Here is a 19,990-nt window from a genome sequence, read left to right on the forward strand (position 1 = left end):
ACTTCACGATTGCTTAGTTGGTGAATCAGCCATGTTAATCCAAACAAACGGCAGTGTGGTAGAACACTATAACCATAGCAGAGTACGATTTGAAGTGTAAACTTACTAAACTGTGCAATGGAGCTAGGGAAACATTTAAAACAATTCTTTATATTAGACTTAGGCTACTATGATGATCAAGATGTCCAACAAGTCCGTATGGTTATGAAAAGTCATACGTCAGGCAGAGTAGCATATCAAAAGATGCTGCCAAATCTGCGGTGACATATCTATTTTCTTTTGTGGATACTAACTAATGACAAATATTCTAATCACTCTTATCTTGCCTTATGGGTGGTTCTAGTAAAATTGCCTAGGTTTTGTCTCTATGTTATGTTTACAGAGATGAGTAAACTGACAGAAGCTGAGTTTACAAAATGAAACTTATAATACATTATATATAATCAAAGGGCTCCCATATTGTAATTTCTTTGTAGCATATCATGCCATCTAAGTAATTTGATGAGTAAAATATGTTTTGGAGTGTTCTACTTTGTGTCAAAATTAAAAAGAAATTAAGCACTGGCTACTTTTTCAATGCCTACCCCGCATCAGAGCTGGGCGACAGAAGCGAACCTAGTGGTAGATTTATAAAACAGGATCTGGTGAAGTGTTTAATTAGTCTGCACCCATCCCCTTCAGAGTTACAGGATCTGGATACAGACAGAATAACAAAGCTAATCAAATGAACAAATGACAGGGTACCTTGGTGTAGTTTGGTCTGACGAGGTGTGCGACGTGCCATTAGCTAGGTGTGGACCAGGAGGAGGACCCAGATGTGACCCCCCTCGACAGAATGACTCAGAGCCAACCTGTCACGGAGAGCAGAGGCTGGGTTAGGCTATGTTAGGTTAGATTAAAAACCTTATTATCATTACCCTATCATTATCATTATTATTGTGATCATCATCATCATCACTGCCATTCCAACCCTGATCCCCAAAACAGCTTGGGTGTGGAAGGATATAAGAAAAATAATAATCAAAATAATAAAAAAATATACATCAGACAATCTGCTCTCTTTCATTGCCTTTCAACAGCATCCTTCTCCTCTACTCTCCCTATTATATGAAAGTAAGGGCAATCTTCATCCAAACCCTAATTTCCACCTAAAAAATAATGTGAGGTAGGATTGGTACATGAACAAAGAATACACAAGTGAGAGAACTGGCAAAGACACTTCCTGTGGTCCCTCACAGATCATCGGTCTACATCTCGGCACAAACACGTAATCAAAGCCTTCCCCATTTTTCTTTTTTTTTAATAGATGCACTCCACACACAATTGTCTGACAACTGTTTTACTGACAGCCTGGTTAAAAAGGAGGTTTAACACCTGTCATGTGCATCCATCCACTTCAATCCTATCCATTCATCCATCCATCATCCAATCCTATGTCGCCCCATGAGAAGCGTAGGAGCCCGGAGCTAAGCAAGTTGGTCCTGACATTTAAGATGAGAGTGACCAGCCTCATCCATCCCTGAGTGGCATTACGTGAGCAAAAAACTCCAACCACCCCTTGGATATACACCTTCACCGGTTCACTCCACACTCAATTGTCTGATAACTGTTTTACTGACAACCTAGTTAAAAAACAGGTTTAGCACTTGTCACATGCATCCATCCACTTCAATCCTATCAACATAGAAATTGAATATAAATTGGATATTGAAAGATGAGCCATATTCTTAAAACTAACATGGAAAAAGCATTCGAGTACATAGTACTCCAATATGATGGTCATTACTGGAGCATTTAACAGCAACTGATGTAGTCACTCTGCATCCTGTGTTACAGAACCAATTTAGCACCAAGGCTAAGAAACTAAATAAACTTTATTTTCATTGTGGATTTGGAAAAAAAAAAGAAAAAAAGTGATTTTGCATACATCACCATGTCTGCGTATCACACTCATGATCATCATCGTCATTTCCAGTTCTATACCTGTTTTCCATGTAACACAAGTCAGACAAATTCATTTGATAACATTCCTCCATCCTGCTCTGTCCAGCACCAGTTCTCTAGAGTAATGGCTCTAGATTTAAGGTCAGCACACACAGCCTCATCTCACAATTTCACGCTGTCAGTGAACCATTTTACTTAGTTTAGGAAGACCTTTTGTGATGAAGGGACTGATGGACATTATTTCTAATTTACCATAAAATTTTTCCCAAGATGATTAAGTCATCTTTTAGGTCACAAGGAACAGGAAAAAGAATGCTGTACACAGGGCAGGAGTAATGAACAAGTTAAAGAATGACTGTAAATTTCATGGAAACCTGTACTGTGCTTCAATGTATGGCTTAGTGCATTTCCCTTATTTAAAAAAAATATATATATATGCTGTACTGTATATGTATGAAGAACAAGCCGACAGTGCACACATGTACTCGCATGCACACATACATGCTCTCTCTCTCCCTCTCTCACACACACACACACACATGCACTCTCTCTCTCTCTCTCTCTCTGTCAATCCCAGTACTAATAAATGGAGACACCCACCTGTTTATTGGTGGCGTTGATGAGGGTTGGGCGCTGACTTGAGCAAGAGGAGGCCATATTTAGTTCACACTCCCGACACCCGCCATCGTCGTCTTCACACTGGAAAGAAAACATTGATCAGGCATATTTTTGGTTTTTCAAGCAACCATATTCTTACAGTGATACCTCTCCATCCTAATCCATCAACTATTTATTATGAACACCATCATCATCATCCATTCCTCTCCCCCAACCAAGGATGGGATGAGGCAGTCAAGAAATAAATAAATAAAACAAGAAACTCACAAAAATCTGTCCTAGTGAGTGAGCCATACACTCATACACTAACTACTCGCACCCCAGAATCCCAACTCCACTTCAAAGGAATACACATCCACACTGATTCACTTCACATAATGGTAAAAACAGTAAAATCCACATCAATAATACTATGGTGCTTGTGAGGTGTGGGGCCCCAGGACTATACTGCCACAATCCACAATACTTTAGGGTAGTTGACCAAAATAAGCCCCTGATGGCACTGTATAACTGAAAACCCTCCTCCCAATGGGCCATGAGATCCACTGCAAGACCAGACCTTGTCCTACAAGGGAGTGATAGTCCTACTTCATCCTTCCCCACAACTGGCTATGTATGAATAAGGAAAGGGCAGCCTGTCATAATTCAACCTTCTCACACAGGCTACATATGAATCAGAAAAGAGTGTCTTTAGTAAGAACAGAGAGCTTTAATAATGAAATGGTCATCAAAAAATACACAGGATACTGAGGTGTGGTGTGCTGAAGAAACAACTGAAGGGAAAAGTGTTTAAAAATTTTCAAAGCCATTTAAAATATGACTCAAAATATTGTCTTGGTTACGTTTATGTGTCAGTCTGTGTGTGTTCACTGGTAAGATCCAACAGGTGACAGATACAAGCTACCATATGAGAGGACATACTACCTACTTTAAACGTCCACCACAAGAAAATTTAAACCCAAACTCCGGGCACTGCACCCAAGGAGACAAATGTGACAACCCCTGAGCCACACTACCTCTCATCATACACTATCTATAAATCACACACACACACACACACACACACACACACACACACGCACACACACACACACACACACACACACACACACTCTGCCTCATCCTGGGAAATCCCCTACGATGGGGATGATCAGAACTTAAACATCGTCAGCATATTCTCTTCTGGCATCTCACTAATATTCTCAATCTACATTCTTCCTTTGCAAATTTTCTCAACTATAAACTTAACACCCTTGTCCCCTTACAACATTATACATCTCACTTGCCAATCTATTTCCTTACACCCTGTTTAAAAACCATGCCACATCAGTGTCCCCCTCTTCATCCAATCTATGTTTTTTCCTGCACTTTTCTCCATTCCATTTTTTAAAATCCAATTCCTATTTATTCCAAGCACAATTTTAAATCCAACTGCAGCTACTACAAAGCACATCTCAAAAATCTGAATGGTTGGGAGCAAACATTGGCCACTGTTTCTCCAAGTCAACTCCACACTTAGAGCATGTCCATACTCCATACTCAGAACATCTCCACTCCTTTCTTGTCACACCAGAAAGATCTCGTGGTAGATAAACATAACAAATCTCCCTCAGCTTACAAATTTTAGCCAGCATAAGGAATCACAAGTACAGGTACTGAAGTATAAACGTTTGTTCCTGACTGTACACACGCACACACACACACACACTCCCTCATAATCTTTCACTCCTTCAAACCAGCCAATCTCTCAATATGGGAACATCATTATTATCCTAACCCTCCTTTTCCCACCACAAGATAAGTTAATGCAACACTCAAAACAATGAATGAGAAAACATGAAGCTGGCAAATGCAACCCTGTGAAATATGCCACAAAATCATTCACACATCATTCAAACTTCCACATCCCCGGCTCCACCTCAAATGTCTAACCACCTCCATGTACATTATTCTTTACAGCACCATTTCACATACACCTACCAGATAGTTGATTCACTGGCTATCAAACTGAAAATGCAGTGCCACTTCATTGTCAAGACCTCCATCCGCACAGTACTTCATCAAACTACATCACCTGTCACTTCCCTACTGCAAGAAAGTCTCCTACCACTCTTGTTTCCTGAGGAACTCTTCTTATGCAAACTGCCATCATTTATTCCATCAGTAAACTGCCATACACATACAGATGATCAAGAAAGCATCATGCAGGAAGGGTATGATCATAATCAAAATTATCAACATACCAGTGAAGTCCCACAGACATTAATCTGTTACTATACACTCAACCCCCTGCTATCGTGCGTTCAGCTATCACGTTTATCTGCTATCGCGCACACATCATATGCACAACCATACATGTTATCACGCACCCCAAGACCGCTATCACGTGTCGAGTTTGAAGACAAGCTAAGCGAAACTTATTCACACGGAACTTCAAACGAGGTTTGCCGAGGATACGATGGTTAATCGGAATAGGAACGTGGTAAAATTGCCGACGATACCACGGGCATTTGGAATGCATCTAAACGGATTCCTGCCAAGGATATGACAGGCAAAACAGTGTGAACAAAACCCATTCGACTCGAAAGAATATATCGTACAACAGCATTGAAATTTAGGCTAACACTGAATATTTATTAATACTGTATTTTAGAATAAATACCAACCGTTTTGAAACCCTTATAAAGAGTTAATATTTCCTATGCCGAGAAAACTGTGATGTTGATAAAGTAATCACGTGTTTACAATTGAGACGGGGCTCTGGCAACAGTATGAGGAACGTGTGTGATAGCGTGCAAGTTTTGTTCCACTTAAATCTTCCTCGGCCGTTCCTGATACAATGTACCGTGTGATACCCTCTTTAGCTGTGGACACTAAGAAATCATGGAGACAGCTAAAGAGATCTGGCAGCAATTAAGCCACTCCCAAGCCTCGGAACCCATCAAACCACCCAAGCCTTAATCCTTATAAAAGTTTGATGGCATTTTATGTTGTTTATTTATTCATTATACTGTTATTATTAATATAATAATGCTTTATTTCATGTTGGAGGAGAGATTGGCGGAAATCGCAGGCATAAAGTGGTTAAAAGTTAGAAAAATAGGCCACCGAAAAACCAATTAGAAATTTTCCCATTGATTGTTCAGTTCAGCTATCACGTATTCAGCTATCACGCGCGTTTCCTGTGACCAACTGCAACTATTGTTGCAGTGCGCAACTCCGAGGTTGTTATTATCATGCCCTGGCAACCTACCCCTGAACAGTGAATCCAATTTCATGTATAATATGAGACGCATGTGATTCGTGTATAATATGTTCGTGTATAATAACATTCATGTATAATATATTCATGCATAATATGATTCATGTATGATACGAAACCGGATGCACTTTTGGCTGGTAGGTTGCCACGATAGGATAATGAGAACCTCAGAGTTGTGCACCATGATTATAGGAAATATCACGAGGAAGAGATATGTGACAATCTTAAATAAGAGGTCTAACAGTGTACAGAATAATCATCGACCATTTTCTAATAAGCAACAACCATGGAGTCAAACTGTTTCATGCCAAATGTGCACAGATACCTTCCTGATTAACTGTGCATACAAACTCATGTGCTACTGAAAGACGTCTTCACACACTGGCACCAATGCAACCCCCGCTATAACCACAGCTGATCATATTCATAAACATTCCTCATCTCCAATCTTGGCCCTGAAAAGTAAGATTGTAGACTGCAGGAGAAGGGCCACTGCAGACCACCGTCCACTAGGTTCATGTTCAACCGCAACAACAACACACAGGCATCTAACTCCCAAATAGTGGTTGGGACATTGGGAATATATTCTGCATGCGGTATCCTTACACCACTGACTATTATTGTAACTAAAATTTTCCCAATCACTTCACCCAAAAACTGAAATACAGGACTTGATCCTTACCAAACAAGAGTTCTCCTTCCCTTCCTCATTCTTCTTGTTCTTCTTCTTCTTCTTTTTCTTCTCTTTCTTGGCTTTTTCCCTCAACTCCTGTCTCTGCAACTCCTCGCATAGCATTTCAAACTTGGAGTAACCCTGTTTATCTTCAACGTAAAGCTGGAACAACACACAAAAATTAAAACTACTAATCTCAAAGTGGATATGGTCAGTCCTTGTTTGAAGTTCCCTTCACTTAAAATTGCTTCATCAAAAAGTTCCTGATGAAGCACCTCCCCTTTACTTAAATTTACTTGTGACTCATTATAAAGGTATTTTGAAATCTTAAGTAAGACTCTTTATCTGATTCATTATAAAGTTGCTCTGAAGTCTGATATACGTCCTGTTTTGTATCCAATTCATTATAAAGTTGCTTTGAAATCTGAAATAAGCTTGTTTTTGTTCTTGCATCTGATTCTTTATGGAGTTGTTTTGAAATCTGAACTATGTTTTAGTAACCAAGTCATCATGAAATTGCTTTGAACCCAAAAATGAGTATTTGTAAAATCTCTGTTATGAGCAAGAACCTGTTTTGCTTAGCTTCACTTGAACAGCTTTTGGCTGCATACATCTTACATTTGTCTGTGGACTGTTTTACTCTAACCTGGCCCAAAATTGCCATCTCTCCATTCTGAATTCTGAGTTGTAACATGCAATTACCACTTGAATATGATGCAGGTCATCAAGATGTGCTGTAGAAAGGATGCAGAGCCACATTATCATTTTGCCACCGAGCTTTTTTTTTTTTTCTTTAATGCTAGGAAAAAGGAACCAAAGGCCAGAAGCCCACAAACTGTTCCTTCCAAGAAAAAAACAAAAACAATACAAAAGAGGGCTAAATTCAAGATCCGTTCATTTCAAGATGCCTGGACACACTGCGTTTGAAAGACTGGAGATCATAGGAAGTAGGAAATACAGACAGAGGGAGACAGTTACAGACCTGACATGTTGCATAAATGATGGACTGGGAGTAATGGTTAACTCATGCATTAGAGAGCTGGACAGAAAAGGGATGAGAGTTTGTTGCTAGATGGGTACTATGTGCCCGTCGTAGAGGTGGAGGGATGAAAGTAGACAGTTCAGAGGAGCAGTGACCATTGAAGTAGAGACAAAAAAGAGATAAAGAGGCAACAGTGTGGCGAAGAGACAGGGGTTGAAGGGAGGCAGTAAGAGGAGAGAGTTCTATCTATCTATCTATCTATTGCCAGACGCCTCAATCCCGTTCGGGGTGGCCACAAACAAATTGCCTCCAAGTTGCCCTGTCCCCCGCCATTTCACTGCCCTGCTCCCAACTCACACCCCCCTCTCTCATATACCTCTCCACCCCATCCCTCCAGCTCATCCTCGGCCTCTCCCTCCCTCTTCCCCCCTCCACCTAACTCACATACACTCTCTTCGTCAGTCTCTCACCTTCCATCCTCTCCACATGGCCAAACCACCTCAGTGTGTTCCTCATAACGCTTCCTATCAAATCCACATCCACACCACAACGCTCCTTTATATCCTCATTCGTCAGCCTGTCTCTCCATGTGACTCCACAGGCTCCTCTTAAATAACTCATTTCCACTGCTCTCACTCTTGACTTGTGTCCTTCCAACAACGTCCAAGCTTCACTTCCATACGTTAGAGTTGGTATCACAATACTGTCATGTAGTAACTTTTTCACTTCCAAGCTCACTTCCCTGTTTCTTATCACTGCTTTCAAAAGAACTAGCAACCTTTCTTCCCTGCTGCACCCTTTCAAGTACTTCACCCTCCAAACCTCCATCCTTACTCATCACACTACCCAAGTACTTAAACATACTCACATTTTCCAATTCCTCACCATCCAACCTCGCTGTACATTCACTGACTTCACCTCTCTCAAAGACCATCACTTTACTCTTCCCTACATTCACCTTTAGATTCCGATTCTTACACTCTCCCAAACTCATCCACCAAACCTTGCAGCTCCCCTTCGTCTTCACTCAACAACACAGTATCATCTGCAAACAACAGCAGAAGGAGTTTCCAAACACTATCCTCTCTCACCAGGGCCACTCCAAAATCCACTACCCTACCTTGTATCTCTTTTATTACCCCATCCATGTACAGACTGAACAACCATGGAGACATAGCACATCCCTGTTTCAATCCAACTTTCAAAGAGAAAAATTCACTTAGTTCACCATCCACACGCATTGCAGCCTTAGCACCATCATACATACTCTTCAAAGCATTCAACAACTTCCCATCTACTCCATATATTCTTAATACTTTCCACAATCCTTGTCTATCCACCCTGTCGTATGCTTTCTCCAAATCCATGAACGCCGCATACAACTTCTTTCCCTTCTCTAGAAACTTTTCCACTAAAGATCTAAGAATGAATATCTGATCTACACAACCTCTTCTCTTCCTAAAGCCTCCCTGTTCTTCTCCAACTAATTCCTCTGTTATTTCTCTAACTCTGTCAATATGTATCCTACCATACACTTTTCCTATTATACTAAGAAGACAAATGCCCCTTTGATTACCACACACTTCTTTTTCCCCTTTTCCTTTGCACATGGGAATAATTATACCCGACTTCCAATCCTCCGGGACTCTACCTTCCTCCCAGGCCAATCTGCACATCTTCCACATCCATTCTACTACTATCTCTCCCCCATGCTTCAGCATTTCACTACACACTCCATCAATTCCTAGGGCTTTCCCCAATTTAACTTTTTTCATTACTTCCACAACTTCTATCCTACTGATTTCTTCCTGCCTTCTCACCTCCCTCCTTCTCCCAGCCATTCCCCAGTCACTTATACTCGCATTACTTCCATCCTCTATGTTCAACAATTCCTTAAAGTTTTCTCTCCATCTGCTCACTTTTTCTCCCTTCTCCACTAGTAATCTACCATTTTTATCTTTCACTCCCCTGCTAACCTCACTTCCACCCTGTCTTACTCTCTTCACCTTTTTCCAGAACATTTCTTTACCTTCCCTCCACTTTACACTCAAATTCCTTCCAAATTCCTCATCCACTCTCTTCTTACTCTCTCTTACTAATCTTTTCACCTCTCTCTTTCTTTCTGCATATAACTCTCTCTTCCGTCTCTCAACTTCTTCCACGCCCCTATTTCTCATCCATGCTTTCTTCTTTTGTGCCACAGCCTGTCTCACCTCTTCAGTCCACCACGCTGTTCCTTGCACCCCCCTCCGTCTTCTCTTCCTCCCACACACCATATCACATGCTGCACATATTTCTTCTTTAAATATCCTGCACACACCTTCCACGTCCCCCATCTGCTCCAATTCATATTTACCTGATCATTCCTCCACTTCTCTCTTATACTCTGCCTTTTTCTCATCCTCTTGTAACCTTTCCACTCTCCTTGCAACTACTCCTTCCTCTCTTTTTCTCTTCTTCTATTCCTCCATCTTACTTGGATCCTAATTCTGGCCACCAGCAAGTAGTGGTCAGAAAGTCCACTCCCCCAACCTCTATACACTCTTGCATCCATTACACATCTTTGCATCCTTTCATCCACACACATACGATCAATTATTGCCTTTCTTTCAATCAGTTCACCACCCACCCTTCTCATCACTCACCATGTATACCTGTGGATCATTTTATGCCTGAAGAGGGTATTGGCTATCACCAACCCCCTCCCAGCACAAATGTCCACTAATGCACTGCTGCCATTCTCATCTATCTCAGCAGGCACACCCCACTCACCAACTATTCCGTCCACCTTCACATTCCCTACTTTACCATTCATATCACCGATCAAAAGCACTCTCTCTCATTCCTTCCAAACGTTTCCATGCACACTTCCATATTTGTCCAGAACTCTTCTCTCACTCTGCTAGCATGATCTTGCGTTGGCGCATACACACACACAATCACCCACATTTGTATTCCAACTTTCAACTTTACCCACACAATCCTTGACCCAACTGATCCATACTGTTTTATGCTCTTCTTCCATCTTTTACTCACAACTATACATACTCCTTCCTTTGCCCTCTCATTCTTTCCTACTCCTGCACATATACCCCATCCATACTCCCATTCTCTCACACTTTCTCCTCTCCATTTTGTTTCAGTTATTCCACATACATCCACTTTCGCACCCTCAAGCACCTGGACAATCTCTCTCTCTTTCACCTCATCATTCGCTCCTCTTACATTCCATGTAGCCATTACCAAGTCCTTTGTCCGGTCCTGGGTCATCATCGTTAGGTCAGTCCTTGTCCGAGGCTTCTTGTTTGTTTTTTTTAGTTAGTTGTTTTCCGGGGAGGGGCACTAACCCTCCACCAACCCTTTTAGTCGCCTTTTACGATAAGCAGGGATACTGGGGGAGTAGTCTTGAAAAAAAAACCCTACCCCCAGGGGGAGTTAATGACACAAAAAGACTTTGACTCCACCCTATTGAGAAGAGCTGTATGTGGGGAGCCTCCCCACACAAGAGCTGAACTCTACACAGGGGCAAATAAAACCTGTGTATAAAGTCAACAACTGTGCAGGGGTAAAGAAGGTACAGAGTCGGCTTAGCACACCTAATCTCTTGGAAGCAGATTTTACAAGAGATGTAATATGATCTTTCCAAGATACGTCCCAAGTGAATGAAACCCCAAGCATATTCAAGGATGATGCAGGATTGAGCTGGATGTTGTTAAACATTAGTGGGTACTCCTCTGGATGATTCTGTCAGGTTGATAGGTGTAAGAACTGAGTTTTTGATGCATTACGAATCACAAGATTATTTTTACCCAGTCAGAGATACAAGCCAAGTTAGACATTAGGTGTGCCATACACTCATCCCTTGTTTGTTGAAGTAACTGCTGAGATGGGTGTTGTGGGAACTGAATGGAAAGGTGAAGGGTTGAATCATCACTGTACGAGTGGATAGGGTTAGATGTATGGCTTAGAAGGTCACTGATGAATAAAAGGAAGAGAGTTGGTGACAGGACAGAGCCCTGTGGAACACCGCAGTTGAGCTACATGGCATAAACTGCAAAAGGACAAAAACCTGGGCCAAGTTGAGGTAAAATAACTACAGCACACCACACCCACCTGAAAACTGCTAGAGAGTGCATCTAGTGCCACATGGAATAGAATGTCCCACGTCTGTTCCTCCTCCTTCATGCGGGTGTGGATACGCTGCAGCCGCTCGTACAGGAACAAACCCAGGCAGGTCAGTACCTCTTCTTGTGCTATCTCTAGCGTCTTCGCATGTCTCTCCCTTCTGGAGGAAATTGGTATGTAGGTTGTGGAAGAGGGAGGAGGATGACTGGACAGGGTGAGATGATTATGATGGTGGAGAGTGGGAATGAGGATGATAAGTTGAGAGTGAGGCAGCAGGATGATGATTAAAAAAGATGATGAGGGAAAGCAAAAGAGACATGAATTAGTCATTGATGAAGTGAGTGTGGAAAAGAAACATGCAAAGTAGGCCTGTGCATGAACACAAATAAAAATGGACATGAGAGGATAAGAAAAGAGAGAGATGATATACAGTATATAAAAGAAAATTATGTCTCACACCTCCTCCTCCTCCTCCATGCGTGTGTGGATGTGCTAAAGACGCTTATCCTCATCTAGCACAAGCAGGCTTCTCTCTCTGTAGAATACTGGTACATCAAACACCCGTTTTTCAACCGATTGTTATTTGACATTTCATTGTTTCGACTCTTATAAATTTATACCCTTCAACATGGTTATTCCCGCTATTTCGACAATTCAAACCATGCACCGCCAGACAAACCAGCTGAGCTGCCTGTCTCCTGCGTTCTGCCCTGCTGATTGGTTGCCTATTCATCCATCTGCATTTCTTTTTGGTCTTGTGGAATGTTACAGCACCACCATGGTTCTACCCAAGACCCACACTATTACCCCCGTCAAGCTCAGTCTCGTGCTCACCAACCTGAGTGAGTGTTTCATCATCGCATGGTCGGATGTCGATCATGGTTGCCAGATCTGAACTCGGCCACATTACCAAAACTTTCAATTTTCATTACCAAATTTAACTTTTCATTACTAAATTCTAAAAGCAAGTATTTATTCTTCACTAATTATATATACAAATGGAAATAATCACTCTCCATATGCTTAGCTGCATGCTGATTATTTTTGCAATATGTAGCCTAGCAGATTAATCAAAGAGTGCAGACAATCCACCATCTCCATCCTCTGTATCTTCATACATGTGAAAAATCCATTTGGTAATGGATCATGCCGATTCATTACCAAACATATTTTTCACTACCAAATTGGCCCACACTTGGTAATGAAAAATACCAAATGGCAACCCTGGTGACGACTGCGCCAATGATTAACAAACACTTAACACACGATACTGTTTTGGCACCAGTTTTACGGATGTTCATCTTAGTTTGCACTAGGTTAGGTACGTTATAATCACTGGCGGGTCCTGCGGGCGAATCTCCCCAGTTAAGTTTCAGCCCTTCCAGCTGGGCTTCCACTGCTATTTATGATTTTAAACTGAATGCATTTGAGTTTGTTTGGTATGGTGATATCATGTCCTGTTGGCGGGATCAGAAATAAACACGCTATTGAGGGTGTTCTGGCAGCTTTCTTTAATATCGCTAAGTAGGTATATTTTGTTTGTTCTCCAATATTTATTTGATCGAAAATCAAATGTCAATCACCTGAGATGTATGAAGTAATAAATTACTTTTCACTGAGCATGTAGGTCTATAAGAAAACACCTTAAATCCCTGTGTCACTTTTACTCATATATACCAGTATTGTTTCCATCTTTATTGAATATTTTTTGAGTGACGGAGGTGGTCAGGAACCCAACCCCCTATTTCTTAACAATCTGATGGGAAAAATCGGTTCATTATTTGACCAATTCGTTATTCAACCACTTTTTATGGAACACATCCCTGTCGAATGGGGGCAGAGAGATGAAGCTTATGATGATGATGACATGAAAAGAAAAATGCCAATTATTTTGGAAAAGGAAACAGCAATGATGAAGACAGAAGAGGAAGATATAATAAGAGAGGCAGAAAAATAATGCAAATGGAAGGGGGGACAATAACAATTATGAAAAAGGTGCAGGGAGGATCCACCAAAACAAAAGAAAACAAATAAATACAGAAGATTAAAAATACCCATTAAAATAGGTCACATTGCCATTCACACATCAATCCTTCCAAATGCTGGCTCCTCAAGAGTACAATCCATTCTTTTTTTTTTTTTTCAGTACTTGTATCATCATCTGCATTGTTTCTTAGATTTACTTTCCATACTCAAGTTCCATAGTTTGAGTTTCTCACATATTCATTAACCATATCCAGCCATCTACTTCTTGCCTTCCTATGCCTCCTCCCACCTTCAGACTTACAGATACATAACCACTTACTTCATATTCACCCTTTCCACATGACCATACCATTCACACACATGCTCGTTGATCATACCATCTAAAAACATAATCTACTGCCCTTTGATCAACAGACATCATCACTTAATTTCTTTCACGACTCTCAATGGTACTTACCCTAACCAATCTACGCAATCCACACATTCTTCTGAAGAGTTCTACTTCCACCGCTCTCACTCCTTACCTTACTTTATGTTTTTATATCATACCATTGTCTCACACCCACCCTTAGAGAATCTCCTTACAATCTCCATGATCAGTTCTCTGCTTCATTTCAAAAGCTTGGAAACACTGGCCACTTCTCTTCCTTAAGCCACTCTACTCTCCACTTCCTATATACATTTACCTTTCCCTCCAAGCACTGCACAACATACCTGAACTCTTCCACCACCAAGTCTCTCCACTCGCTGACACATCACACAGTACGTCACCTTCAAAAACCATTACTTTACCTATCCATATAATGAAGACAGCACTGTAACTCTCCTATACAAGCCCTACTCCTTGCAACATCAAAGAAAACAAGAAAATCCACTAGGTAACTCTCCTACACAGCCTCAACTCTCAGCAACACCAAAGACACAAGAGAAAATCCACCCAGTTTTATTTATCCCCAGACAAAGAGTAAACCGTACCTGCCCTGAAGCTCTGGCTCGGCACGTGTGATGATGTGGGTGATGTAGTCAGTGTCGGGTGGTACATGGATGTGTCGTTTGGCCTCACACCGCCGGATACCCGCATACAGGGTTGCCACATAACCTTTCTCTTTGCTAGGGTCTATACTCACTTGACCTACTAGGATGTCAAATGCTCGGTGGACCTGTAAATGGAAAAGTTAAATGCCAAACACGCTGCATCATCATCATCATCCTGAGCTTTTTTTCCCACCTAGACATGGGAGGATGGACTTTTACTTGATAACCTAAATTATGGGGAAAGGAAAAATATGACATTTAAGGTGGCAAATCTGATGAAGAGGGATAATCGGGATATTATAGGTGAGCAGTGTGTGAAGAATGATGAAGGAAGGGTAGTGGTGAACAGTGGGGATATTAAAGATGCATGGAGAGAGCATTATAACTGGTTGTTGAATGAGGAGTTTGACTGGGACAGGGAAGATTTGGTGCTAGCAGATCCAGTGTTTGGCCCTTGACTTTTGATTGACGCTGCTTCTGTGAATGAGGCAATAGGCAGGCTGCAGGTGGGGAAGGCAGCAGGTGTGTCATGGTTGACTGCCAAAATGTTGAAGGTCTCAGGAGATATAGGGGTGAGGTTAGTCACTGACCTGATAAATATGATTAAATATGAGTGTGTTGTCCAAGATGATTGGTTGAAGAGTGTAATTGTAAATGTGTATAAAGGGAAAGGTGATGCCCCGGAAAGAGGAAATTATAGAGGTATAAAGCTCTTAGACCAGATAATGAAGGTAATGGAGAGGGTTCTAGAAGGTAAGATTAGAGAAAGAGTGAATACTGATGAGATGCAGTTTGGGTTTATGTCAGGTAGGGGGACCACTGATGCCATATTCATTGTTTGACAGCTTCAGGAAAAATATATTGGGAAGAAAAGGGATCTGTATTTTGTTTTTGTAGATTTGGAAAAGGCCTTTGACAAAGTCCCTTGAGAGGTGGTGAAGTGGGCAATGAGAACACTTGGCTTGGAGGAGTGGCTGGTTAGGGTGGTTATGGCCATGTATGTGGGTGCTCGCACCCACGTAAGAGTGAATGGAGATTTGAGTGATGAGTTTTCTGTGAAAGTTGGTGTGCATCAGGGGTCAGTCTTGAGTCCCATGTTGTTTATCATGGTACCGGAAGCCCTCTTACGTGACTTCAGAAACAGACTCCCATGGGAGATGTTGTATGCTGATGATTTGGTGTTGATTGCAGATAACGAAAAGGAGGCGGAAGAAAGATTTAGGAAGTGGAGAGGTGGTATGGGGCAAGAGGGCTTAAAGATAAATGCAGATAAAACAGAAGTGATGATACCTAGGGTTGGTGGTGGTACTGTTAAAGACGAAGGAGAGTGGCCATGTGCAGTTTGCCACAAGGGCGTGGAAGTAATTCCATCTTGTTTAGTGTTTGTGATAAATGGGTGCACAAGAGTTGTAGTGGTATCAGAGGCAGACTGTGAGATAATGCTGATTTTATGCGTGCGGTGTGTCGCGGAGAGCAGGTGGAGATTGTCAGGCGTGAAAGGATTGAACTTGCTGGTGAGTCTCTTGAGTGTGTTTAAGAGTTTTGTTATTTGGGAGACATGTTGTGTGCTGGAGGTGGGGCTGGAGCTAGCTCTGTGGCTAGGGTGAGAAGTGGTTCGAAGAAGTTCAGGGAGCTGTTGCCTCTCCTGACATTGAGAGGACTCTCCTTACGTGCTAAGGGGTCTTTGTATGCAGCATGTGTCAGAAGTGTAATGCTGTATGGTAGTGAGACCTGGGCAATAAAGGAGAAGGATATTCGCAGGCTCAGACGGACAGAAATGACAATGATTAGCTGGATGTGCAGTGCGTCCCTGCGTGCAAGGCCTGGGAGGGCTAAGTTTACGATGGAAGAGTTGAGAGGTAGGATGGGACTGGAGTGTATTGGTGTTGTGATGAGGAGAGGTAGATTGAGATGGTTTGGGCATGTGGAGAGGATGGAGGATGATTACTGGGTGCAGAAGGTGAGAAGTGTTAATATTGGAGGTGGGGTTGTGAGGGGTAGACCGAGAAAGACGTGAGATGAGGTCATTAAGTGTGACTTCAGGGTTAAGGGACTGAATAGGGAGGCTGCAATAGATCATGCAGCATGGAGAGCCGCCATTAGATGACCAAGGCCGACGCATGCAAGCATGTTGGAGCCTTCAAAAACGAAAACGAAAACAAGTATGAAAATCATCAACAGCCCACTCAGTCAGATGGGCCATGCAATCATCATCATCATCATCCAGACCTCCTTTCACACACAAAGATAGGCTACGGCAAGGTCTACAAAACAAGCAAAGAATGAAAACAGAACAATAAACTGAGAACTAATCAACAGCATGCCCAATGAAACTGGCCATACACTCATTCACTCACCATTCAGGCCCCTGGAATCTTAACTCCACCTCACAAGGATAACTTTCCACACATATTCTTTTCATAATGTCCATCAGATACATGAAATTACAAACTTACCAAGTATCTATACAGACACCGTAAAATACCAATGCCAAGACATGGTTTGCTATCATAGCCTTTTCATTACATCAATTTTCAGTTAATCAAAAATACTGTACTATCCTTGACATATCCTCACTGTCTAAAACTGACAAAGCTATCCTAATTTCTTCACAGTCTAAGTCAGACACTGTTACTGGAGCTGCCTTGCACTTGACAACTGGCCAACTATGGTTAGCCTCTTGCTGTACTGTAACTGGTAAATGCACAAATTCACACTGAAGCACGTCTTGCTGGAAAGCTGGATGAAAAAAAATAAGAAAACTGCATTTTTCCATTATTATTCACTCTGGGGTGGTTTGGTAATGTTTGGTAGCATTATTGAACAAGATCTATCTATCTATTGCCAGACGCCTCAATCCTGTTCGGGGTGGCCACAAATAAATCGCCTCCACGTCACCCTGTCCCCAGCCATTTCACTGCCCTGCTCCCAACTCACACTCCCCTCTCTCATATACCTCTCCACCCCATCCCTCCATCTCATCCTCAGCCTCCCCCTCCCTCTTCCCCCCTCCACCTCACTCACATACACTCTCTTCGTCAGTCTTTAACCCTCCATCCTCTCCACATGGCCAAACCACCTCAGTGTGTTCCTCATAACGCTTCCTATCACATCCACATCCACACCACAACGCTCCTTTATATCCTCATTTGTCAGCCTGTCTCTCCATGTGACTCCACAGGCTCCTCTTAAATAACTCATTTCCACTGCTCTCACTCTTGACTTGTGTCCTTCCAACAATGTCCAAGCTTCACTTCCGTACGTTAGAGTTGGTATCACAAGACTGTCATGTAGTAACTTTTTCACTTCCATGTTCACTTCCCTGTTTCTTATCACTGCTTTCAAGGAATCAGCAACCTTTCTTCCCTGCTGTACCCTTTCAAGCACTTCACCCTCCAAACCTCCATCCTTACTCATCACACTACCCAAGTACTTAAATGTACTTACATTTTCCAATTCCTCACCATCCAACCTCGCTGTACATTCACTGACTTCACCCCTCCCAAAGACCATCACTTTACTCTTCCCTACATTCACCTTTAGATTTCATTTCTTACACACTCTCCCAAACTCATCCACCAAGCCTTGCAGCTCCCCTTCGTCTTCACTCAACAACACAGTATCATCTGCAAACAACAGTACAGGGAGTTTCCAAACACTATCCTCTCTCACCAGGGCCACTCCAACATCCACTATCCTACCTTATACCTCTTTTATTACCCCATCCATGTACAGATTGAACAACCATGGAGACGTGACACATCCCTGTTTCAACCCAACCTTCAAAGAGAAAAATTCACTTAGTTCACCATCTACACGCACTGCAGCCTTTGCACAAGATGAAAGTATATAATAAACTATATTATATGATCAAGAGGTTATATCAATATGGCACATGACACAATAACAGTTGATCATTTTTCAAAATTCAAGATCATCATCCATTTAATTTTTTATATTTTACATAGAGTAAAGTTAGTCAGTAATACTGATCTGACATTAACAACAAATACTTGCAGTACTGAACTATTATCATCAAATACAGTCCAGTCTTGTTAAGCGATAGGGTTGTGTCCAGTGAAAACCTAACGCATAACAAGGTCAATATAACAGGTTCAATGGGGTCTGGGAGAGTGACTTTGACTACAAAACCTAAAATGCACCCCCCCCTCAACAAAAAAGCAGCAGCAACAACAACAACAACTCTACCACCTGCCTAAGTTTGTTCTAGGCCTGTCCGAGCTGTCTCCCAGGGTTTCTCCTGAGTCTGGGAGACAGCTGGGGGGGCCGGAAAATCACTCCAGGTCCTCAGAAGATGGTGATGAGAGAAGGGGAGAGTGATGCGTTGAGACCGAGGGAGAGTGATGTGGTGAGACTGAGGGAAATCGGAGTGGTGAGGATGAGGAAGAGCATGATTGTGTGGCATAAAGGCGTGTCAGGTGGCAATGAAGACAAGACAGACATGACAGAGGCAGGTGATGCAGGATGTTGCATTTGCACAACACTCGTTGATTGCCTTGGCTCTTCCTTAGTGCTCCTGGCAGGGCAGAAGGAGGAGGTGATGGTGGCCTGGCATTCAGCCTTTATCTTAGCTGCACACCTTCAGGTGTTGTTCAATGCCATACACTGATGTGTCACTCTTTACTGTGTTTGGGTTCTTGTCCTGGATGAACGCAATGCCCTTGTACATTACAGCATGGAACTCCTTCAAAGTGTGTATGTCCAGAACACAAAGGCGTCTGTCCTCGCTGCCATCCTCGCCACCTTCCTGTACCTCTGGAACTCATTTCCTGAGCTCAATGAGGTCCTCTGTTGAAAGCTGCTCAGTGTGGTTGTCCAGGATGTCTTGCACATTCTCTTCTACCTCTCAAAAGCCAGTGTTGTGTGAGAGGTCGATGACATCTTGACAGATGTTTTCAACAGCTGGAAACCCTGTGAAGGAGTACACACACTCCAGCCATACCCTGCACCACACGACATTGTGTGCTTAGTTTAACCTCCTTCCACACCATCTTAATATTGTCGATGGTGTGCTTGATGTTAAATTTCCTCCAAAAGCACCGCACTGCATCACTTGCCCCAGTCACTTGCTTTCAACTTCTGTTCCATGGTGCAGTGATGGTATTTAGCCTTGAAGGTCATGATGATGCCCTGGTTCATAGGCTGCAACTGTGATGTCATGTTGGGGGGGCAGATGCACCACTTTGATGTTATCAACCCTGTCCCCATGTGCTCAGAGTGGCTTGGGGAGTTGTTCACTAACAGGAGCAGGCAGTTAGCAAGGTTGTTTCTGCTGGCATAGCTTTGCAGGCAGGGAGACATACACTGCCACATACGACCTGCAGAGTGCAGAGGTCAGTGAGGT

At 42.4% G+C, this 19,990-nt stretch overlaps 1 protein-coding gene across 1 annotated transcript in view; it reads right to left on the reverse strand.

Annotated features, from left to right (window-relative positions):
- The window catches only part of LOC145390594 (gametogenetin-binding protein 2), a 59,707-nt gene that overhangs the window by 16,198 nt on the left and 23,519 nt on the right, over positions 1 to 19,990 (reverse strand). Inside the window, exons 5-9 of the mRNA XM_080265403.1 lie at positions 14,566 to 14,750; positions 11,593 to 11,764; positions 6,507 to 6,659; positions 2,545 to 2,643; positions 745 to 851 (exon numbers count right to left, since the gene is read on the reverse strand). Coding sequence (XP_080121529.1) covers positions 745 to 851; positions 2,545 to 2,643; positions 6,507 to 6,659; positions 11,593 to 11,764; positions 14,566 to 14,750 — 716 coding nt within the window. The remainder of the gene's footprint in view (positions 1 to 744; positions 852 to 2,544; positions 2,644 to 6,506; positions 6,660 to 11,592; positions 11,765 to 14,565; positions 14,751 to 19,990) is intronic.

The sequence above is a fragment of the Coenobita brevimanus genome, chromosome 15 (assembly GCF_032717465.1).
Source record: "Coenobita brevimanus isolate Jiangsu-jjx chromosome 15, ASM3271746v2, whole genome shotgun sequence".
NCBI lineage: Eukaryota > Metazoa > Arthropoda > Malacostraca > Decapoda > Coenobitidae > Coenobita > Coenobita brevimanus.